General features: G+C 39.4%; 2 protein-coding genes across 2 annotated transcripts in view; one reads left to right on the forward strand and one right to left on the reverse strand.

Moving 5' to 3' along the window:
• LOC138052153 (tyrosine-protein phosphatase non-receptor type 11-like) overlaps positions 1-25,000 on the forward strand; it is a 32,579-nt gene that overhangs the window by 2,788 nt on the left and 4,791 nt on the right. Inside the window, exons 3-16 of the mRNA XM_068898527.1 lie at positions 5,708-5,902; positions 6,346-6,468; positions 7,574-7,733; positions 8,378-8,488; positions 10,303-10,399; positions 11,148-11,227; positions 13,333-13,476; positions 13,894-14,025; positions 14,774-14,925; positions 18,797-18,864; positions 21,162-21,238; positions 21,952-22,026; positions 22,145-22,251; positions 22,681-22,720. Coding sequence (XP_068754628.1) covers positions 5,708-5,902; positions 6,346-6,468; positions 7,574-7,733; positions 8,378-8,488; positions 10,303-10,399; positions 11,148-11,227; positions 13,333-13,476; positions 13,894-14,025; positions 14,774-14,925; positions 18,797-18,864; positions 21,162-21,238; positions 21,952-22,026; positions 22,145-22,251; positions 22,681-22,720 — 1,561 coding nt within the window. The remainder of the gene's footprint in view (positions 1-5,707; positions 5,903-6,345; positions 6,469-7,573; positions 7,734-8,377; positions 8,489-10,302; positions 10,400-11,147; positions 11,228-13,332; positions 13,477-13,893; positions 14,026-14,773; positions 14,926-18,796; positions 18,865-21,161; positions 21,239-21,951; positions 22,027-22,144; positions 22,252-22,680; positions 22,721-25,000) is intronic.
• LOC138052154 (uncharacterized) overlaps positions 23,214-25,000 on the reverse strand; it is an 8,526-nt gene continuing 6,739 nt past the window's right edge. The window contains exon 2 of the mRNA XM_068898529.1: positions 23,214-25,000. This exon is cut by the window's right edge and continues 690 nt beyond it. Coding sequence (XP_068754630.1) covers positions 24,397-25,000 — 604 coding nt within the window. The 3' untranslated portion in view covers positions 23,214-24,396.

A 25,000-nucleotide genomic window follows, 5' to 3' on the forward strand; every position in this document is an offset into this window, starting at 1 on the left:
GACAATTAACAAACAGTACTGTTGGCAGTCTGAGCAACAAAGGGTGATCAAATTAGTAAAACACAGTATGTGTCCGTACCTGTCTAACAAGACAGTTACTGCATACTTTTAAAATTGCTTCTATTAGAAAACAGTCCTAAGAAAATATGCACGCTGATTGGTTAAAAATCGTGTTTCTATAACTCGATGGAGACACAGAACTAGCGCGAGCTGTTGACGTAGTGATGGCGCGAGCAAAGAGAATTTACATTTTGATAATTAAAGTTAACAAGCTGCTTTCCTTTTTCTCGTCGTGTTGTTTTCTAAAAGAAATAGAAAACATGTACTCTGTGTTTCTATCGAGTTATAGAAACACTCTTGAAAGGTTGGGAGAACTTGAAAAAGCTGTGGAAACACTCGCCTGTGGCTCGTGTTGCCACAGCATTTCTCGTTCTCCCAAACTTTCACTCGTGTTTCTATAACTCAATAGAAACACAGTACATGTTTTCTATTTCTTAAATAGAGTGAATAATCACATAAAAATGGTTAATAGCAAACAGTATTCCAGAGTTATGGTACAATCACAGGAATGGTATTTGATCCTTTCAAGATCGTTTAATAGCAAAGAATAACATGACCCATTCGACACAAGTTCAAAGGGAGACACCCTGTCTTAAGTGGATACTAGTGAGGGTCCCAGGGGTGTCCATTTAATTCAGGTTTGACTGTTATTATTATTATACAGTTCAGCAGGAATGCTATGTTTTTATTTCTTTAAACAGTGAATTTCCTGTGGGAACTTTAATTTTTCACATTAAAGACCTCATAAAACTGTAAGACGTTCGGTACGAGAACTCTATTATTTGGTACGAGCATCATGTGATTTAGAAAAGCACAACACTGGAGCGAGGGCAAGCTACAACTGCATGTGACTAGGTGTCACGCAACTTGTCACATCTTCCTTCTTTTATAGTAAATTATGTATTTAAATCAGGGTCACCAATGTAAACAATGTCAATATTAATCAAAAGACAAAAAAAATCACCATGGTAATTATATCAAGTGCTAATGTTGGTAAAACATGAGTCCTTCAAGAGTGATCGACCTATCATGTCAATATGTAGTCTTGTGCCAGGTCGGTGGCAGAGATGTATCCAGAGTGCGTCATTGCATCCTGGGAGGCACTTGTTTTCATTTTGGATGCATAGAATATGGAACAAAGGGTTCAATTGGATGCAGAAAGAAAAATCAAATATTTATGCCAATTACGAACACCAGGAAAAATGTGCGAGCGGCATATTTCACAAGGAAATTGAACATTTCCATTTCTCACAACAGAGAAATGTGTGAGTTTCTTAAATTTCAAGGTAAACTGTTATTTTCGGATTTTTGTAGTTGAATGATTTCATTTTGTGAACCAGCTTGAGGAGTTAAGTTTTGAATTCCCATGTGTTGCATGACATGATCTGAGCTGTTTTTTAGGCGAGACAATCGGCAACACTTTCGATCTGCCTCCTGTGATAATAAAATATTTCAGCCAAAGTTCAGTTTGTTGCATGCTTTCCAAGCGAATTTCAAGCATTAGTTCGCTTATCATGAGCGAAATGACAGAGAATCCAACATTCGGCAAAGTACAGTACATGTATGTTAAATTTTTGTTTTGTGCGACCCTGTTGATATTAATTCCAGGCATGCATGTGTCATCGTCTTGGTTCTTGTATTGCATGTAACTTGTCTGTTTTGCTTCTTGGACCCTGTTGTTCGGTACAAATCCCAGGGCTCCAGGTGTCTTGACCTGGTAGCTTCAGGCACACTGAGTCTCCTTTAGCTATCGGCTCCAATGGCTTGCTCTGCCTGTTGTAGTAGTATTGCTGGCGTTGCTTCGTTCCTATTATCTTCTGGGTATCCTCTTCAGTAGGGTAGCTTGGCTGCAGTAGACTTCCAGCAACAGGTAATAGAGCCTTGCAGCGACGTCCAAAAAGGCATTGTGCAGGGCTTGACCCAATGCCTGCTGTGAGGGAATTGCACCAATCCAGGAGCGCCTGGAACTCAGACCCTCCCGACAATTTGCACTTGGCAAACAACCTCTGTACTGTTTGGACCACATTTTCAGCTTGATGATGTCTTGTGTTTAAACATCCAAGTCTTTGCAAACACACTGAATTCTGTTGATGCAAACTGCCGTCTGTTATCCGTATTCAGCGTGTCAGGAATGCCAAATCTTCAAATACATGTATAACTTTTAGCTCCTTGATCACTGCATGTGACGTAATAGTGTTTACTTGGGCCTTTGCCCATGGTCGTGCAGCAAACTCGTGTTGTGGGATTGGCTCCATTGCCTTGGCCATTGCGGTGTGTCAGACAAACTTCACATTTGGATATATATTCCTTCAGATGCCATGCGGGGCCAAAAGAAAGTCTCCCATGCTCTTCTCACACAGCCCTCAATTCTGATGTGAGAAGAGTGGATCTTTTCCATCAATTCTTTCCCGAGAGCTCAAGGAACAATCAACTGCTGGCCTTTGAAGACTAACTCATCTTGGATGGTTAGTTCATCCCTCATGTTGAAGTAGGGCCGTATGCTTTTGGGGGCATTCTCTTTCCTTCCTGGCCAACTTGGTAGTATTACAGATCTGAGTACTTGTTGAACTGGATAGCCAGCAGCAGCAGTCTTTAGCTTCAACCAGGTTTCCTTGCGCACTGGTAGCCCTCATGGCTGATCTACTTGTATGTCCTCCAGTTCTCTGGTAAGGTCACTGGCATTCATCTCCTGGAGATATGCTCTCCTAAGTTTGTCTACCAGGTGAAGGTCCTTTCCTTTCTTGTACTTGACTGTAAGGTTGTATTGTTGAAGATGGAGCAACATCCTCTGTAGGTGCTTTGGGGCACTTGCCAGTGGTTTCGTGAAGATCGACTCAAGCGGTTTGTGGTCCGTTTCAATGTTGACATCCTTGTGACCATAGACGTAGGTGTGAAAACGATCACAGGCAAACACAATTGCCAGGAGCTCTGTCTCGATCTGAGCGTACACAGCATACAGAAAGTCATCAGCGACGACTTCGATGCCAGTCAAGCCTTCCGCAAACTCATGCATCTTCCGCTGGAAAACTTGTGGTGCTGAGGATATACCAAATGGCATCCATCTCCATGGGTATCTGCTGAAGGGAGTGTGAAACGTTAAGTAGGACGACTCGTCCTCAAGCTTGACATGCCAGAACCCGTTGCGCACATCCAGTGGGGTGAATGCTTTGGCACCATGCAGTCGGGTCGTAATTTCCTCGATCATCGGTAGAGGATAATTTTCCCTCTAGATGGCATTGTTCAGGTCCTGCGGGTCTAAACAGTCTCGAAGCTTGCCATTCTTTTTGGGTACCACTGCCACGGAGCTTATCCATGGCATTGGTGTTGTTACGGGTGCTATTACGTCTTGTCCTACAAGGTCCCTGAGTGTTTCTCTAAGCTTAGGTCTCAGCGCTACTGCAATGTGGCGAGGTGCATGTTGGACGGGTTGAGCATTAGGAGGCATGCATTCTCTCGACAGCTGGCCCACTCCACTGCTGAAAATTGATGGGAACTTTGCAAGTATTTCCTCTTGAGTCAACACCGACTGTGGGGCTGGGCTCTACCATGAACACAGCTGCATCTCCGGTCCGCGGTTTATTCAGTGAGTCATTATCATTGTACTGAATGATTCATTTGGCAATATAAGTTGTCTGTTACAAGATTTAGAAATATTAAATTGCAATTAACAAGAGCAGTATTCAACTACCGGAAAGTAACCATGTTACAATAGTGTTACAATGTTATTATTATTTTGTACTGTTACGATATTAAAAAAATATCAATTTATTTTGAAATGAAATTGCTCATTTTTGCAAAAATTGATGGCCTGTTTACAAGCTGATGTAAATAATCAAAAGTAGCATTAGCAGCACTGCACAAAGGTAATCTTGGAGGAGAAATAAGTGATCTGATTTCTGATCTTGGTCACTACTCGAGCAGGATGGTTTTTCAATATCAGTTTTTTTTTTTTTGTAAAAGCAAGTGCTGTTGGGATACAATCCGTTACCTTTTACCATTCTGTCGATCTCTACATGTATCAAAGAGAGGAATGTTGGAGCTGTGATTGATTGATGGGCATTTTCTAGGCATGGAAGAAGCACATTTTGATGAGTGTGTTAACTTTCTGGCTGATTTCTGCATAATTTCTTCAAGCCACTTTTTCATACTTGTGTCTCCTCTGTGAGAAATTTGACTGTGTATTAGGGACAAGATTTGAAACACTTTCTGTTTTGAAACTCCTTTCTTGTTGTTTCCTGTGAAGAGTTTGCGGTTGCTGTAAGCCCATTTCTTTTGAGTTACATCGGATGTTCCCATTTTGTTTCTTGTTTCGGCTCAGATCAGCTCAGTTTGGACCAAGAGTGGCCTGGGATGACTAAATAAAATATTTAATTATAAATTATCATGGAAAATCTTCAAGTGGATAAGAGAGTGGGCAACAGATCCAGAGAAATGGAGTTCAAGTTCAAGTCTGTGAGGGGTGTTGTAAAGGGAGAGGGTATAAGGGGTATTTAATTAAGGAGGGGCCTACCTTGGAAGGTAAGGGGGGATAGATCTGTGAAAGAACGGTGGGGTAGGATAGAGATGCAGCTGTAATGATCAGGGAGGGGTAGGAGAAGTAGAACAGAAGAAAGGAATATGATGTTCTTTTTGAGAACCCCAAAAAACCAAGCCCCTGTTTTTTACAGTACTGTGCAAAAAGAATGCAAACAAATTTTGCACTTTTCGCCACTTTTTGCTACTTTTTGGTGAAATATAACAAAATTTCGGGTGAAACGAATTTTCGTACAAACGTCGTTGAATTTTCGAAATGCCTAGTGTTTCAGTCAAAGCAAAAATTTGCGTAACTTTCGCAATGGCCATGCAAATTTTCGAGCAAAATTTCGTGCTTATTGAAAGTTCGCAGTGACCATTTGCTTTTTAGGCAGTTGATAAGAATAAACCAGTTTAAAAAATTCTGCACTGGTTCAAGAATTCTGTTCTGGTTCCAAAAAAAAAAAAATTAAACCAGAGGTGAAAATTGAACTACAACATATATTTGAAGTGCAGGTTCAGACGAAGCTGAAGAGATCCTTGCACATATCTGGACAATTTAAGCAATATTATTGTCCCTCATAGACCCTCAAATGGCTTCAGTGAGATTTGAACCAACAACCCCATGTATGCCAGTGAAATGCTATACCATATGAAGCCACTCAGTTGGGAACTTTTCAGGACTAATTAAACACTATTAAACAAACAAACAAGTCTTTTCAAACTTACAGACCAGTAACTTTTGTTTACGTGCAAACAGGAATTACCCAGAACATTATCCATTAACTACTTAGAGCAGGGCTTGAAGCCTAAATTTCAGGATTTCAAGTTCAGTTTTTTTGTTTTTTGTTGTTTGTTTTTTTCTTTTTCCCTCTCCGTCGTTTATTTAGTATTTCCTCCCTAATGTAATGTTTTATTGCCTTGGAAATAATGTGTTTGAGCTCCACGTGTCTTCCAGCAATCGATTGTTGCCTACTTTTTTTATTCTAAACCAAGTTAGAGTACTAAAGGTTTTGAACTAAAAGGAAAAATGTTTAATTGAGGGAGTATTTCCGCACAGGAAATAGATAGTAGGAACAGATACCTCTGTAGCACAACTTTAAATGTACTGTATTTTTTATCTTTAAATGCACAGGAGAGATGGCGAAGTTACACACATTAAAATTCAAAATGTTGGAGATTTTTATGACTTATATGGAGGAGAGAAGTTTGCCACTTTGTCAGAGCTGATCCAGTTTTATACAGAAAACCATGGACAACTGAAAGAAAAGAATGGCCAGATCATCGAGATGAAATATCCTCTGAATTCCACAGATCCTACAACTGAAAGGTTGGTACTACCTCTCTTGAAATCCTCCAATATGAGTTACATGTAGTCTTCAAGAACTCCAGTCCTTATGAACAAAGCATTAAATTTGTAAAATGCCTAAACTCTGAACAATGTATTTGTAGTGCAGTACTTTCCAGTTGTTCAAGTGTATTTTTACTGCTATTCCCTCTGGTTTGAAGAAATTGGAACGTAGCTTAGAAAGGTAATTATTTAAAGACCTTGCTTTTTTCCCGTTGATATACATGTATGGCCTGTGTGCTTCGCACTTGAATTGTAACTTTTTAAGCTACGTGTACATTCAAATTTCTTCAAACTAGAGTACAGCATAGCATCAAACTATATAATTACAGTGTATGTCTGTTTGTCAACTGGGTTGCAGTGTGAGCTGTAACTTTTGTTTCTATTTGTTTCTTTATGAATTGCATGCATATTTTTTTTGTCAGGTGGTTTCATGGTCACATGTCCGGTAAAGAGGCAGAAACTATGATTCTTGACAAAGGAAAGAATGGAAGTTTTCTTGTTCGTGAAAGCCAAAGTAAACCAGGGGACTTTGTTCTCACTGTGAGGTTGGTGTGAGAAATAATGTTGAGTGATTAAATTGAAAGTATGTATAACCATGATCATCACCATTTTTTGAGTCAATACACCTGATCCGACTCTATTCATCTCAGACAGTTCTTCCTCGTTTGGTCGAGGCCAAAGTTGATTTGCAAGACAGAAATAATACAATCATCTTTGGGCCATTGTAATAACTGAGGGAAGAAATCATGTGGCTTTAAGTCAATTCATTAAAGTCCAAATTGAATTGTGAGACTGTTGGAAAAAATCCAAATGCACACAAGTAGACCAGCTGCACCTCCACATTCCAAGCATGATTTTGGGAAAAAATAAAAACTTAAAAGAAGCACTCTGACAAAAAGTTGTTTGTTTGTTCACTGCAGTTCGTGATAAACTTGTGGAAATCTAATGGTGTGTATTTGCAGTGACCTTAAGAAGTTGATCAGCTCTGAAAATACCTTTTGAAAGCTTATCTTTAATTTATTTTTCTAATTGTTGGGACTGACAACACTTGTCTTCATAAAATTGTTAAAGCCCAAAGTTGACATAAAAAGTACAAAATTTGAGGGAAAATAAAGCGCAGGGAACAACACAAAACGTTTGCTTAGTAACCATGCAGCCGTTTTCAGAAGGAAGTCTGCAATCAATAAACAACATGGACATTATCTGTGCATTTACATCATTTTTATGAAGACTTATGGAAGCCATTGATTGGAGAAAAATGTGTCGCTAAGCGACAAGCCCATGGACCAACACGCCATGCAAGTAATGAAGGCCAACAAAACAGTCGACCATTTGCCTCATGAGTTCTCCCAAATAGCGTGGTATTTTCTCCCACATGGTGGAGAGATCAGTGTTGAATCAGTCAAAAAATAATTTTATGTTTAATCTTTATTTACTGAAGGTTTTTAGCATTGTGACCCGGCCCATACCAGCCAGTCTACTCCCTCTGAAAGCAGTGGTCTCATATACAGTGTATAAGCAGCATCCAGGATTTTGAGCCCAATATTTCAGCAAAAGATGCAGCTTATACATGTACTTTTAGTGCACAAATTTTTAGGGTAATATGCAATCACCAGGCACTGATAAGGTTTCTTCAACTGCCTCATTTAGATTGGAAGACAAAATCACCCATGTGATGATCCGTCATCACAATGATGGAAAATATGACGTAGGTGGAGGAGAAAAGTTTGAAGACTTGACAGACCTGGTGGAACATTACAAGAAAAACCCCATGGTGGAAAAATCTGGCACAGTTGTGCAGCTCAGAACGGTAAGTCTTTAAATTTGTAGCCAAGGTCATGATTTTAAGTGAATTATTGTCCTGTGAAGAGACTTAAAGTGATCGGAATTATGGCCAAGAGACAGTACTTGGTATTTGAAGAACACATTTATGAGGGGATTTCCAGTACCTTTAAGCTCAATAAATTGGAATTTGAAAGAAACTTATTCAGTAGTCATTCCCTGTGTCAGTCAGTATCACACATGGGTGATGCATGATAGTTGACTGTTGTCCAAGTGGTGACCAGTAAAGGAACTGTCTCATTTGTGGCTAATGAGACCAATTCAAAATTTGTCTAGTGTAGGTCTGGGTGTATACTGAGTTGGTTACGTAGAAGCATGCCTCCCACTGCAACTGGAACTTAGTATGTCATCTTGAGGTATGAATGTAATGCATTTGCCTGTGGGAGGTTCCCCCTTGGCAAGTAAAATCATCTGGCTTTAGACAACGGGAACTCTATACTTAATATAGGCGAATTGTCTTGCACTAGACAGAATAAAATATGTTACATGAAGTTTCACTCTTGGTTAACTGGTGTTGTACATTTTCTTTGGATTATTTCAATGGAATCCTGTGTATTTGATTTTGAGTAAGCTAAAAGTAACTAAAGTCATGTCATCACTGCTGTTTTTCAGCCATTCAATGCTACAAGGATCAATGCTGCAGCAATTGAAGACAGAGTCAAAGTCCTGCAGAAAGAAAACAGCGGTGTCTCTGGAAAAGCAGGCTTCTACGAAGAATTTGAGGTTGGAATTCACCCCACACTTCATTAACAAAAATGAATATGAAAATGATGATACATGTGCATCCTTAATAATTATATAGTTTGAATATTGATTGAAAAATTAATACCAACAGTTACAACTACAAATAATTATTTTATACATTTTCTTTGAGGTTTCTTTGACATATCCAAAATGTAAACAAAGCCTCTCAGTTTTTAGATACACTGTAAAGTTTATCCTCATAATGCAAACCCCTGAAGATTTTGTCTTGTAAGAAATACAGCATGGTTGCCATGCATATTTCTGCCTTCTTTGTCTGAGAAAAGGGGAAAGTCGAAGAGGTGGGTCATGCAGCTTCTCACAATAAAACAGTAAAACGAGAATGTCTGTTGGTTCAGAGGCAGGTTCAAAAGTCGAAATGGATCAACTCGAATCAAGTTGGATCGACTCGGATCATTAAAGCAAGACAATAATTAGGTGAAATTGAAACTTTTAACCATTTGCAGTTTAAAATACCTCTCAAAATTGGGCAAAATCAAGTGTACTTTGCTAAGTCACCATTTTGTTTTGTAGTGCCAGTTTCTCTCGGGCAGAGATTTTCTCCTGAGTGTCTTTTCCTGCAATTATTGGCGAGATGTCATGAGAATTTGCTGTTTCCCACATAATCATTACTAAGTGAATAAGTTTTCCATCAATTATTTTGATTTGATTGATTTAGTAGACACCACATACATTGTCTATTTTTACATTTTTGTAACGTTATCAATCCATGTAATTCACATGAATTTTAGAGGGGAAGAAACTGATCTGAATACATGTATCTTCTTATGAAAGTTAGTTTCTGCATGTTTTCTACTATCAAGGAAAATCGCTTGTTTAGATGCCCATATGGAATTTGTATTGATTTATACCAGCATTATATAAGGATGGACTTTTTGCAGTTCCTGACTAACAGAATAATCGCAATTATTTAAGTTAAGTTGCTTTCAAAAGATGCTTTCCACCACGGAATGCTGCTGTAGAGCACCCTTCTTTAGTATGATATTGTTTTAAAGTAACAAAATCTTGCAACTGTCTGAGAGGAACTACAAAACAAAATGGTGACTTGCTCTGTAGCATGCAGAAACTTAGCAAGGTAAAGTCTGCTACGAGCCTAGAAGGCCCATCAGGCCAGGGCCTATATCTGCCTACTGTAGTATGAAGCGCCTGGTAGTATTTCCACTCCCCCCTGGATGGGATTCTAGTCTATTGCAGGGTTACCCCCAGCATTAAATTTGCCGGTACCCATTTATACACCTGGGTGGAGAGAGGCATCATGAGAGTAAAGTGTCTTGCCCAAGAACACAACGCAATGTCCCTGGCCAGGACTTGAACCCAGACCACTCAATCCAGAGTTGAGAGCACCAACCATGAGGCCACCGCGCCTGCCACTGAAACTTAGCAAGGATCACTTGCAATTGATTTGGCTCAGTTTTGAGAGGTACATGTATTTTAACCTTCAAATGGTTAAAACTTTCAATTTAAAAATTAATGATCCAAGTTGGTCCGAGTTGATCCATGCCGACTTTTGTACCTGCCTATTGGCTCAGTGTTTTTGTATGTCTCTGTTATATGTAATACTCCCTGACTGTTATAATAAAAATTAATTTTCCATATGGGCCAAATTGATTCTTTCCTGGCATATGTATAATTTATATAAGGTAAATAACATACTGTGTTGTTTAAAGGAATTATTTGCCAATTAGATAACAGCCTTTTCAAAGTTGTTACAGTTGATTTTTCTTTTGGAAATTTTTTACAAAGTTCTCTTTTTTTAATTCTTTCTGTAACCTCAGGTTCTTCAGAAACAAGAATGCAAACATCTTTACAGCAGGAAGGAGGGAGAGAGACCTGAAAACAAGGCAAAGAACAGATACAAGAACATCCTACCTTGTGAGAATTTACCTGGCATTTGTTTTTTTGTTTATTCCACTGTTTACTTCATTCTTTGTAAAGAGCTACCTTCATCAGAGAAATGTGAGAGAAGACTGACTGACTTCTTCGGGATTGTGTTTTTTATTTGTTTTTAACTAAATTGCACGAAGTACAAAAATCAATGGAATGCCATAATTCAAATTATGCACCATGTGCCACCACTTACTTGATGGAAGGAGTTTTCTTGATGTTATTGTGATGTCATTTGGATGAATTTGATACATGATACATGTAGGTTCAGATGAATATTATAGAAGTTTATCTTTTACAAAAAGGACAAACTTCAGTGCATTTATCCCTCTGGACAGAACTTATCATGGATCAGTTATGTGTACAGTGTAGCACATGTGCATACAAAAGATTCCTTATAAATGTAGACAAACTATACAATCATGTATATACATATCTCATTCTGGACCCATTTTGTCCTTTGCCCAACTGTGAAGCAGACAAAGTTTGTGTCTGGCAAATAATTATTTATAAGAAGTGGCCATTTACATGAAGATTCCACAGGAAGGTAAAGGTGTTAACATTTTTTTTCCACTCAATAAAGATTTTAAGTATCCTTTATTCCCTTATAAACTTAAACTTAGGCTCATAATTTGTGTGGTTTGAACACCAATAAACCTACATTTGTAGGTTTAAATATAGGTCTGTTAAATTCCTACATCACTAATGGGGACAAAATTGGTTTTTATTCACACAGTTGATCATAGTCGAGTGATTTTACATGACAGAGACCCAAATGTGATTGGATCAGACTACGTCAATGCAAATTTTGTTGGGGTAAGTAAAATAATAATGGAGCTCTGGCCCAAGTGGAGCACCATAATCATAAGAACCCAAGAGTCGCTTTTCTCAGGGTTCTCCCTAGTTTTCAGCGCAACAGTTATGGCACCTTTTCAAACCGGTAAAATAATTGGTTAATGTTGGACATTCTGCAAAGGATAAGTGACTTCTGAGCGTTTGCAGGCGGTAATAAGTGCTCTTACAAGTGGTAAATTTTACCGGTTACCGCCTGATAAGGAAAACCCTGTTTTCTTATGATAATAAGGCTAGCGGTGTTGCTTGTGGGTGCATAAACATGGCTTTGCCCATTAATTTAATAATATCCTAATGTTAATTTAATAATTAAAATAATAATAATAATACGCTCAACATGGCGGCTGTTTACAGGGTACATTTTTGATATTGGACATCCTTGTTATGGTCAATTGACAGCTGTCAAGGTGTCAAGGTGTCCACTGACCATATGATAAGCTCAAGTTTATCCGAAAATTCATGTTAATCAAGATGCTCCTTACAGCATTCTGGGAGCATTTGTGACCAAAACTTAAGGCTTTAGAAGGCAAAATTTGAGGTTTTTAAAATGATGCCAGGAAATGATATTGCAGTGGTGAGCAAACTATTCACGGAGTGATCGCATTGAATTCACACAAGCTACTAACAAAGATGACAAATCCCTTCACTGCAGGGAGTTACGTTTCACATAGTTGTCAATAACTGCATCAAAATCCAAGGATATGTCCTTGTGAACAAAGAGCAACAACAGTGCATTTAAGCGTTCTTCTTTCATGGCAGTGAGCTTTTTATCATAATTTTTCATATTTGATATGCATTATATATTCAATTTTTCATATGTGATGTATATCTGTCAAGGCATAATGTATTTGAAATAGGAAAAACTCTGTTCAAAACTGAACTAATCATTACCTAAAGTAAAAGCACCTGATGCACTGTACCACTTGAAAGTCGGTTGGTTAACAAGGAAAAAACTACAGAAGCTCTCGGTCCCCCACTAAATCCCCCCCCCGCCCCCCGAGACTATCTCTTTTCCTGTAGTCATGTGCAGAAGTAAAGTCATCACAAAAAAGCTGTTTAATCATATATAGACTCAAGATCAATTCTCTATCCAACTACGTGATATGTGAATTCCCAAAAGAACGTTACGTGATTTGTGAATGTAGGGAAAATTAACCCGTGCTTCGAGATCCAGACCCCCCCCCCCCACTTCCTGACCCTGCTTTGGCATATCTTAAGATTTTAAATTTTGAATGAGATAAGGATCCACGATGCCTGGCCGACCTATGACAGAAAAAACTTGCTTTAGATTGTTTTATGTTGTTTTGTTTTTAATTTGATTGCTTTTTGTCAAGGCTAAACAAAAAAAAATCAAAATTGTTTTATCCTGTAAATTGGTCGTTTAAGTAAGTAAGGCCAGTAAGAATAAATGACCCACATGCTCTGCTTTTATGCTTGACTAAATCTATATATTAATCCTTGATGTTACTTGATGGTACAGGCCTACCTCCTCCCATCCCTTGTTTTGTGTATCTGCCATCATTTCAAAGGTGAACTCAAAGCATGCTAGTGCAAGGAATTGGCTTGCATAACTAACTTTGAAATATTGGAAAAGATAACTTCAAAAATATAATCAGTTGATACCGCTTACTAAGTGAATTTGAGGGCTGTACTGTAAGGTGACATCTTTATATCCTTTTCAATGTATGTTAGCACTTGGGCAAGAATAATTTCACAGGAAAAAATGAACTGTAAATTACAGTACTGTCAGAGAAACCAGGGTTATTAATATTTATATAAGTCTTGGTCTTTCAAATTTATCAGTGAAAAGTAACTTTTAAACAAACAGGCTGTACTTTCAGAGAGGTAATAATAGTAATAATAATCATCATCATCATGATCATCATCAAAAGGAATTAAACAATGAAATCTATGTGAAACTTTGAGGGGAATCCATAACTCTTGGCCTTGCAGTCAGAGTAATAAAAACTCTAACCTTGCTCAAATTTTCATGCAAAAATGTCTGTATCAAAACAAGGGCCATATAGTACTTGTAGGGTTCAACTATAAAATGTGTTACTGTCCCACAGCCAAGTGACTGTGAAGAATCTGCCAAGCGATACATAGCTGCTCAAGGATGCCTTCCAAGCACTGTTGAAGATTTCTGGAATATGGTTTTTCAGGAGAACAGCCGAATCATTGTCATGACAACAAAAGAAGTGGAGAGGGGAAGGGTAAGTGTTGCTAATACAAATAACGGCATTTTATCTTTAGAAAAATGGGGTAATAAAGCTACTTAAGCACATTATTCCAGTTTTGTTTCACTCAGTTCTTTATTCAAGGTCACACAGCGTTTTACAAAATTCAGGCAAATGTATGGTAAAGGAAATCTGCTGAAATTTACAACAGTTGATGAGTTTTTGGAAGGGCTAGTAATGTTTCCGTCTTCATGTCCAAGTAGGAAAATTCATCTTCTTAGTTAAGTGACTTTGAGGACGACTTCCATTCAGGTTGTTGAAATGCCAACAGTCAATCTTAGGAATCTCTTACCCAAACGAGTTAGATGAGTTATTTCAATTAAATAACTCATAGGATATACCATACTGGCAAAGCTATTTCAATGATACATGTTATGGCTGTTTCTTTCACAGAACAAGTGCACACGTTATTGGCCTGATCCAGATACCACAAAGGAAGTCAACTCTTTCCACATCAGATACCTGCAAGAGTTTGAGTACAGTGATTATACTCTACGGGAGTTTGAACTGACATCTGACACCAATGTGAGTGTAACTTTTTCATTTTTTTAGTTTAACCTTTGGATGTCTGTGAACACAAAAGGTAGATAGACATGAAAAAAGGTTGAAAAAGTTGTTGCATGGGCTACCACAGCTGTATTTAAGTTAAGTTTTTGGTCTGGGTGACTGTGTGTTTGTTTCTAGAAGCCCCATTACTTCTCCATTTTATGCAGGAGCGATCATTCTGTCTAGTTAGTGAGAGCCATGGGCCTATTCCATGTTTTCGTTTACAAACCTTTTTACCATGGAAAAGTCCTTTGAGGAGGCCAATGCAAAACAGTGCAGAACAGACCCATGCCTTTTGCTACCCCCATAATTAACCATACTTTTGCCATATTTTAGCTACTGCAGAAGATCACCCACAGCAAATTGACAAATTATCCAAACTCAAAAAATTTTGTACCTGTACTTCACAATGCATTTTGCATGCATCTTGTTTCAGGACCTTTGCACAGAGCTATCCCTGTGCTAAGACCAATTAAATGTAGAGGTTGTCTTAAGACCTTTGCACCTGTCGATCATCAACCCATCATGACTCAACGCAAGCCTGGAAATGTGGCGGAAATTAAAATTGTTTTGGCCTTTTGTTTTTTTCACCTTATTATTTATAAAAAGGAAGCAGCTTTGTCATAATCCCCAAGTTTATTAATTAAACACAGTCTCAGTTGTATGCTAATAAGTCACATAAGCTTACATGTACCTGTAATATGTTTGTTTTTTTGTTCTTTGTTAGCCAATCCCTCGGACAATTTATCAATTTCATTACATTGGCTGGCCTGATCATGGTGTTCCTAAGGATCCAAGTCCTGTGTTAAACATTCTTCACGAAGTCAATACGAGACAACAGTCCATCCCTTCAGCTGGGCCAATTATAGTGCATTGCAGGTAATAGAGCCCTTAATTATATGACTAGCTCTGCAAGCGGGCAAGATGAACCAAATCCCGCGCTGTGATTGGCTACCCGAGCTGGAAAGATGGAGCTATTCTTGCCCACTCAGGCTTTCTCGCTTGGTCATTTTTTGGTGTTTTTTTCCCCATATAATAAATCCTTTATTGACCAAGCTTGTTCGGTCAAGATGGCTGGATGTTGGAATCGTCCTTTTTTGCGTGTTTACGAACCTTGACTTTGTCTCGGTCCATAAACATGCAAAAAAAGAACTTGGCCAATATCCAGCCATCTTGACCTCACGCTTGGTCAGTAACCCATACATAGTGATGCCATGAAAATGGTTTGCTCTTACTGTACGCAAGGTGCGGATGTTGTCGCATAGCCGAGGGTTAGGATTCTCGTCGTGAGTACATTGATTTCACAACATAGACCAAAGGATGCCATTCTTTATTTTGTCCTGATCGTCCATTAAAATACCTTTGTAATCTTTTGTCTCTTGCTTTCTGTTCCAATGAAAATTAAATTAAAAAAATAATTAGTGGACTTAATTTTATTCAGAAGCAACTAAAGGGTCTTCAATTGAGCGCGCCGATCACGTCAGTTCATGAATGAAAAGACCAGAATTAAAAAAACGTTTCTGCTGATTTTGCTCACTTTTGCTCTAATTCTTTTGTAGAAGGAATATAAACATACATCTTCTATTCACGAAAACTACGAAAATTTTGCACATACTGTTGAATGGTCATTTAAATCGGTCTCCCCTGGCCTGTAGTTCCACATGCTCACGGACTTTATTGTGTTGGAAATGAGACCAACGAGTCCGCTAGGTTCCGACAATTTACTGTTTATTATTTTCCAAGTTTGGTTTCCCTCGTTACAACTGTACTCTCGCTCGAATCGCACTGCTCACAGACCTCTCACTCGAATCACAGATTTTCCACACCTTAAGTAACGTCATGCGATAGTTGCGTTCAGTAACAAAATCGATTTGCAATCTCCACTGGGTCAGAAATTTCCTGGTCATCAACCTTGAACACAGAGTTGAGTTTAGGTCTCAATTTCTTACGGTCATACTGTGCCTGACGAAATATTAGTAAATCAAAAACATTGATATCCTCACAGCCGTACAACCAGCCTTGCATTATTATTTTGTTTTTAATCTACGACATTTTGGAGGTTAGATCTCCCAAGTTCCGGTGCTTCCACTTTGTTTAGCTGACCCTTGCACAAACAATTGTCTACAAGCACTTTATTTAGCATTTTCCCCTGATTTGCATTTATTTGTTACGTAAAAGTACATTTTATATCAATTGCAGTGACTTAACACTTCAGAAGAGACATCCTGTTGCTTTTATTTCACATATTTCAAAATCTTGATCTTTTTCTTAGGAAAACTGTAGTAAACCACCTTAATTTTTCGCAGGTAGTGCCTTCATGTGTGACAACTATTTAAAAATTATCCTTCGAAATTGCGCGGAATATCGCCTGATACTTAGCTGACGAGGCCGTAGGCCGAGTTGGCTAAAATCAGGCGATATTCCGAAAGATTGAGCAGGATAATTGTTATATTATATTTTCTTCGTTTATTGGAAAAAAAGCGGGAAAAACTACCATTTTTCACCGCGACACACAAAATTACGTATATCGCAGGATATCTGTTAAAGACGCACGACAATATTGAACGCGCTATGACCATATTTGGACATAGTCACAATGTGTTGAATAATAATCTTAGATGGCTTGCTGGCTGGCTGGAGGTTACTGAAGACGCCCAGCCTGTTAATTTGTAATTTGCTGTGAGTGATTTGTAATTGCTATGAGTGATTTGAATTTGTTGTGAGTGATTTGAATTTGCTGTGAGTGATTTGGTTTTGGTGTGACAGTTGAGGGCCACCATAGAAGGGGGGTTCCTAAATGGCAGATTTATGGCATTGAAAGGAATGAAAGGGGTTTTCATGTGGAGAGATGAATAGGAAATGACTCCACAATTTTGTCCAGGATTGTAGCTTGAACATACAATAAACAGAACTGCGCTGGTTTGAGCCGTAATCAAAGTGAGCTGTATTTATAACATTTTATCAAGTGCGGTGTTACGTTCAACACGGAAACCAAATGAAAAACTCTTTGGTAACTTATGGGTTCAACAAATACAGAGAAGGCATCGAACACCTTAAGTGTATCTGTGATCTCTGTTGTCTGGCTATTTGTATTTATTTGTACTCAACTCTGCATTTATAATTATTACCAAAGATTAAAAAACTAAAGGAACTCAAAATGGGACAGGACATTCCGCAACTATAAATTTCCCACCAGTGAACTCTTTCCTTGAATAGTGAAGCAAAAAATGGACAACTAGCTTTTTTTTCAAATAATTTTTGAGCAACGAGAATTAGTCAAATTTCCAATTGATTTTTACCTGAAGACTGTGCAGAGTTGCAGACGAATAAATAACATATCACATATCCAGTCAAGGTGTTCTATTCCTTACTTAAGGCTCTGAGTTTGATATCCATTCAGAAAAAGTTACCAGATGATTTTCCATTTGGTTTCAGTGATGTACATAACATCACAGTTAGTAAAATATTGGAAGTACGGCTCACATATCCGACGGCGAAAGATGCAATTGTTGTCGAAGTCCAACTCGTCGCTTTCAAGATTCCAGATGTCTATTTTTCACCACCTGTCTTGTTTATCCAATCGACGCTCCATTCTTGAGCTCCATAAGGGTATATTTTGTTTAAAGATCCACCAAAACGGCATTCGCGTTACAATGACTTCGACGCAATTGCAGGTTAATTAAAGTGCACCTAAACCCAAATATTTTTAGTGTACAATATTGATCTCTCCACGGAAAGTAAACTTGTTTGACGATTCTTACCTCAAATTACGCTTTTTTATCTGCCGGGCAATAAGCGCAAAGTTATCAAAACTAGCAGTAATTTGGACCCACGAACATGATGTGAAAGGCATGGGTCTATTCTCGATTTTACGTCACAAACTGCTTTGCAATGCAAAATTTCTTTGAAAACAGGAATGCAAAGCAGTTTGTGACGTAAAATCGAGAATAGACCCATTCCTCTCACATCACGGTCGTGGGTCCAAATTACTGCTAGTTCTGCCAAGTTTACGTGGCTTGCATGGCACAGAAAAAGCGAAATTCTGCGTAACAATGCTGGCATATGTTTGCTTTGGATGGGGAGATTTACGTTAGGAACAAAAAATATTTGGATTTAGGTGCACTTTAAATATTCTACTGTGTCCACCAGATAAATCTACGCATTCTACTACCTCCTGAAACCTACCAAAAGTACGCGCAGAAGACTCTACGCGCAGACACTGCCTAGCAGGGGAGTGACAGGAAAGACTTTTCCCGACAAGGAAAAAAAAGTGAAAGAGAAAACAAATAAATTTAACTCGTTTTCTGACTGGATTGCCATATAGCAACCCAGTAATGATGAAATGTGTCGATTTTAAGTCTCAAAGGAATGCATTATTTCGTTGCCATGGTAACGGTATTTTGGAAGCAAATGTGATATGAAAACTCTATGATCTACTTACCCTGGCCAAATATCGTCTTGATATGACGACCGTAACTCTATCGAAGTGCAGAATTTGGTTGTTTTTGTGAGAAAAAAAATATCTTTCGAGCCTCCTAATGGCCTGCTGGAAGACTAAACAATGCACGCACTTGTGATGTGCTGGAGAAGATGATTCACTCTGCACATACCTCTTGTTGTTGACTAGTACCAAAATAGAAAACCGATTTGTACGCTTGCAAACAGTAACGTTTCCCCATGTAGAGACTGTTTTTTATTCTTTCCAGTTTCATTGTTCAATTCACTTATTCGATGACTTTCTTTTTTGCAGTGCTGGAATTGGCCGCACGGGTACATTCATTGTTATAGATACCCTTGTCAACATGATCAAAGAGCAAGGTAACGTTGCATCCTCAATATGTTCACATTCTCTTTTGCAGTTTTAGACCTGTTTAGGGCGAAGGCAGGAGGTCTCAGCAGGCATATCAGTTTGGTGCTTTGTTCCTTGTAACCACTTCGCATGTAAATATTGTGAACGAAAAATCAGTGACTTTGAGGAAGGACGTTCCCTGAAATCTAGCTTCTCTCAGAAGATCTCAGTATTAGGCACACAAACATGTCGGCATACAATAGCTTTCTTTAATTTTCATTTCCTTCTGCTTGAGGTCTTAAGTCCCGACGTGCAAAATGACTTGATCTGGCGAAAACTCCAAGTTAGGTTTAAGATAATCCTTCATGGCTTTTGTGGTGGCACCAGAGAACAACTTTACCACTACCCGATGGCCAACAGCTTTCCCTAGCTGCGTACCGTGAATAATTTTTATTATAGAGTCACCAATCAATAGGGTGTTCTGTACTTTTTCTGACATAGAATTTTCGTCATTAGCATTGGGTCGTCTTTCTTTGCTTTCCTTTGTTTTGGTTCTTTCCCCTTTCCTTCTTAGCGCCAACGACTTGCCCACCCTGCGAGCAGAGCCTCCTTTTGTCTTTTTCTTTACTGAGGAGGAGAAAAGTAGGCTCTGCCCGAATCGCGTCAACTCTTTGAAGCCGCCGCAGCCCGAGCTTCTGGACTAGTCAATCTTGTTTTCTCTCGTCAAACCGTTTATTCCAGTGCGAGCGTCCGTTTAGTGACAAAACCGATGGTTATAATTGAGCCCGCTGTACCATGAAAAACCAAGATGGCGGCGAGATCTGGCAAATTAGGCTTGGGTTCGAGACTGTATCCTGGCAACATGCAGCGCATATTCAATAAAGATCTTACTCGATTCATGCAGAGCCTTTCTCGAGAACGCCAAAATCGAGGAAGCAAAAGAAAGGCTCTGCTTGCAGGGTGCGACTTGCCATTCTTTCTTATCTGGACGCTCATTGGGCCGAGAACATCTCACGTCGTCCGCTTTCAATACAGTTTGCCTAATTGCTGTCATCAAGCTTTTGTTTTCATCGATAAGGATAAAAGCTTTGAACTTATTTCATGCTTTTATGGCGAGATTCTAACTCTTACAACCTTTGTTTGAGGGTCTCAGTTTCTTTCTGGAGTGACGAAACGGTCTTATTTTCATAGGACGAACTTGCCGTTAATTTCAGCTTCGATTTTATGATGGCATACCTCTCTCTCACTCTGGTTTCTATAAATGAGTATATTTCTTGATCTTTGATATGCGAGTTCGTCTTGATAAATTTATTCTTAACTTGTGAGTGTTTGTGGTCATTTTCAAACGTTTGGGAGATATGTTCAGATATCATGGCGGCGCGCAAACGTTCCAACAAAGTACACTTATTTCCACTCTTCTTGCGTCCCCATTTATCTAGCTTAGCCTTTAGTTCTTCAGTTTTCAGGGAAAGGATATCTTACCGTTTAGAATACCAAACCGGTGTCATCTTCTCCCATTGTCATCGAAAGTTCGATAGGTTCGTCAAGTCCATCAACTATATCAACTTGTCCGACTTCAGTTTCTTGATCTACTTCGCAGAAATCGGGTCTACCTTAGCCTTCTTGATGTCTTTTAAGTCCGTACGTTCTTTGAGATAACTTGTGATCTTCTTCCGATCTATTTTCCATGCCATTTATTGATAACCACTAAACCTCCTAATCTTCCTTTTTCCTGGGATCATCCACCATACCTTAAGTCTTCCAATGATGAAAAACTGTGACCGAGGTCTTGAAAATGCTGCCTGAGGCCGCAGGCCGAGGGGACCTTTTTCAAGACCGCACCGCGCTTGATAGCGAATATAGTATTAAAGCGACTTAAAAACTGAACGTTTCAAAGAGAAATGCTCTTATTTGAATCTCCAAACCTCTTGTCTAATAAAAAGTAACTTCTGTATGTAAACGGATTCGGTGTTAAAAAAAAATGGAAATTTAAGGTCATCACACAAGCTCACACAACCAAGGCTAGGATTCCGCCCGCCGTGAGCGGACATGATGAGAAAATTCCGCCCGCTCCGGGAACCAATCATATTGCAGTGCTCACGCATGCGAAATATTATCTTCCGGTTGCCGTCCGCCTCTCAAAATCGTCGCATGCCTAAGCTGCCTAATATGAAACTGTGATGATTCTTTTTCTTAGAAACTCTTTTGGATGTCTGTCTGTCATATATTCTTGCTTGTTCTTTCTATCACATTTATAGAATTATTAGTCTTCTTTCCAACGGTTGAAAATACGTTTAAACGAATAGGTTTTGTTTTTCAAATACAGGTCTGGATTGTGAAATTGATATTTCCAAAAGCATTCAGAATGTGAGAGCTCAGAGATCTGGTATGGTGCAAACAGAGGTTAGTCAGCTATTGTATTTTTTCCTGAAATCTTAACTGTTTCTTAACTGTCAGTTTGATTTAGAAGACGCATAAACTCAAATAAACCAATCAGGAATCGAGGCAGCCCACACAAAACCCGCGGGGAGTCGTCACTAGTGGCTTCCAACGTTTTTCTAACTGATTGACACTATAGTAAAGCAAATCGAAAGCCTTCTGTAAAAATGCATCTTTAATTTGAGTTACTGAAGTTTCGTAAAGGAGGCATTGTTAGGGAAGAAGGTAAAACAGCGGACATGTTGGAGGAGCAAGAGATTATTTTCTGCAACGTGAACTAACACGCTCCGAAATAGCCAGAGTTATTACTTCACCCAGTTGCTACTGGGGGCTAGCGAAATTAAATGAGGCAATCGCAGTGAGGCCGACTCTCCACTCTTAACACGGGAAAAGTAGTGTATTCAGGTCATACTTTTGCTTTTGACTGGGAAGGAATGTGGTGCAAAAATAGACCAATTTCGATGTATTAAAATTCAGTTCTAAACAAAAGACATCATCTCGAGGCTCTGGGGAATAAATATAAGGATTTGTGTGAGTTTGCTCCCCAGAGCCTCGAGATGATGCCTTTTGTTTGGGACTGAATTTTAATACGTCGAAAGTGTGAATTGTAAGCCATTTACAGAGGAAGTTAATAACTAAGTTGTTCTTTCAGTTTTGTCTTTTTTTTTGCTTCCCAGGCGCAGTATGAGTTCATTTACAAAGCCATTCAGCATTATATCAGCACAGAGACTGCAAGACTGAACAGTGACAACGTAAGCCAGCTCGTTTGTTGTTTTTATCGTCTATGATCGATAGTTTACACAAAACTGTTTCTCAAACATTTGCTTTGAATTAACTGATTATCTTTTTTTTTCTGTTTCGACTTTTTAGCCCAACCTAGCAGTGTATGGCAATTTGGCAAATGTGAGGAAAAACGGAGAAACAGAACCACCTCCTCCAATTCCGGTTTACAAACCGGCAGATAAGCCCCTCGCAAGGTCAGTTTACCACTTTACTACCAACTTGCTGGTACTAAAGCACCTATTTTCATTTATCGCTAAGTAAAATATGAAAAAAAATACGTAACGCAAACTGTCACAGTGCTGTATTTTCGATCGCGTTTTCCAGTTATTTGGTTTTCACTTTTTCTCATTCTCTCGTTCGCTTCTCCCATAATTTGTTGGTGGCTTAAGTGTAGGTGTCACCAAGCGGTAGAAACGGGTGGCTTGATACATGTACTTCGGCGAGCTTTTAATATCCGGGATAAAGTCTAGATAACTCTCAACTTCCTGTTCGTCTTCTTACTGTCGTAGAAGCTTGGTTACTCTAGCGTCTGTATGACAAAGACTTAGGAGTTCGTCAATCTTTTAGTAGTTGTAGTTAATGGTTGATGACAGTAGTTGTACTTACATAATTTCTCTTTGTAGGCCTGTAAAGGAGGATGATTCTCCAAACTTACCACCGCGCGTAAGTATCATTGGTGTACCTGGAAGAATTGTGCTTTGCAAAGTTGTTTATATTCTCTAAAAAATCCCCTAGTACTGAGTACAATTAAGGTGCGTCATCTAGGACGAATCAGGTGATCAAGATTATACATTTGTGTTTTGCATTGTCTGGGAAAACAACCAATAGCATGACGCCTCTTTATTGACTCTTTATTGGCTCGGTGAATATCGGTGAATGAAAACCTCGACTTCGTCCCTTTTTTTATTCACCGATATTCCCCTCGCCACGGTGCGAATAGTTGTTAAATGGCATCTTAAACCAGGTTACAGGCAGGTTTAGACCTCGTTTATCTGTGGACTTGTACTTTTTTGAGTCATGAACGAGTTCGCACACTACAGGCAGCTAAACGTCAGCGTGGAAGACAAATTCGACATCTAAGAGACCGTTTGAGCCCCCCGTGAAGAATTTTGGGATGGTAATTTTTCGCGGCGATTTCGTTTTAAGAAAGAACAAGTAATTTATTTTATTAGTATTTGAAAGAAAGCCTTGAGCACCATATTCAACGACGACTCCTTCTTTTCCTTTTTACCTATTCTCGCTAAAACTTGTCCTTCTCGTTTTATCTGTGGATATGACTGATGATGATGCAGATGAATTTGATAAATTTGAATATGTAATATGTGACACTTGTAGGAAAACAATAGCGCGACTTTCTAAACCACAATTCAGTCGTGAACGCCGAGCGCTTCGCCTCGTCTTCCTTTTGATAATGCATATTCAACCAAGTTTATAGGTGGTCTATGAAGCCCTCGTCTAAACTTCGATTAAGCTTTAAGCCACGTCCAACTAAGGATTTATTAATAATAAAGTATTCTCGTTTGTCTCACGATGTGGTCACTTGTGATGTAGATCGCGACGTTTCCACTGCATACTGCTAGTCTTCATTAGGCGATGAGGTCGACTGGTTACGCGTCACCTTTTAAGGAGGATGCTCCGCTGTGATTTGTTGGTTTTCAGCAGCTGTGATTGGTGCATTTCGATCCTCGCTGTTTCGGTGTGTTGTTCCTTCGCCGGTCCGCTGTCGTACGGTTCTCCTGTTGCTGTGTTTCTTGATCGTGGGCATCCATGCTTCCGGAATTTCTATTCCACTATCCCTGTTGATGTTGTTAGGGTGAAGTCTCTTTGACCCTGCGTGTGTACCAGTGTGGATCACGATCAATGAACTTTACTTCGTTCCAAAGCGGGTTGTGTCCGGTGTTGTTAGCGTGTTCTGAAACGGCGGAGGTCTGGGTACGGGCAAGTCGGATGTCTCGCTCATGTTCTTTGATTCTATCTTGCATAGGTCTTCCAGTCTTCTCTAGACTTAACCGCATTCACAGGGAATCCTGTAAACCACGCCATCTTATTTAGTCGGCTCGACGGCGTCTTTCTGTCGTACTAGATGTGATCTTAATGTAGTCTCCGACTTGAAAACAGCGCGTATGCTCTGTTGCTGTAGGCAGCGGAGAAGTTGTTCGGATAGGCCTTTGACATAGGGTAAAAACGCAGTAGACTTGAACTCGATTGTGGGCTCAGCACTGCTACTTGGTTTCCTGGCCCCAGTTGTTCAAATGATGGATAGCGCTATCCGCCGGATAAATCACTATCCAGTGGATAAACACTAGCAAAACCAATTGCGCTAACCAATGGATAGTGATTTATCCGGTAGATAGCGTTATGCACCTTTTAAACAACTGGGGCCTGGTCTTGGGGATTTTCTGCAAGAAAGAAAGAGGGTAACCATTAGAGACAAGAACAGAGACAGGTGTTTCTTCTCCTTGGAGATAACAGAGGGTTTTGTTACGAGACGTTTGGCGCGCTCGTAGAGGCACTTGACAATTGACAATACCGCGTTTTACTGATTGCGGGTGGTGGGAATCATACGCTAAGTACTGATCAGTGTGCGTAGGCTTCCTGTACACGCTGGTGGTGAGGCGGCCGTCCGGTTCTCTTGAAACTGCGGTGTCAAGGAAAGCGAGTTTGTAGTCGTTCTCTGTCTCCATGGTGAAGCGAATGGAAGGCTGCTGGTTGTTCAGATGCTGTAAGAAGCTATCAACGTTCTCGCGATCCAGGATGGTGAAAGTGTCGTCAACGTAGCGTTTCCAGATCCTAGGTTTGTAGGCCGAGGTAGTTATTGCCTGTTGTTCGAAACTCTCCATGTATAGGTTAGCAATAACAGCGGAGACCGGGCCTCCCATGGCTGCTCCTTCTAATTGTTCGTAAATTGATCCGTTATACTGGAAGTATGTGGATCTCAATACG

Source organism: Montipora capricornis, chromosome 6 (genome assembly GCF_036669925.1).
Source record: "Montipora capricornis isolate CH-2021 chromosome 6, ASM3666992v2, whole genome shotgun sequence".
Taxonomy (NCBI): Eukaryota; Metazoa; Cnidaria; class Anthozoa; order Scleractinia; family Acroporidae; genus Montipora; species Montipora capricornis.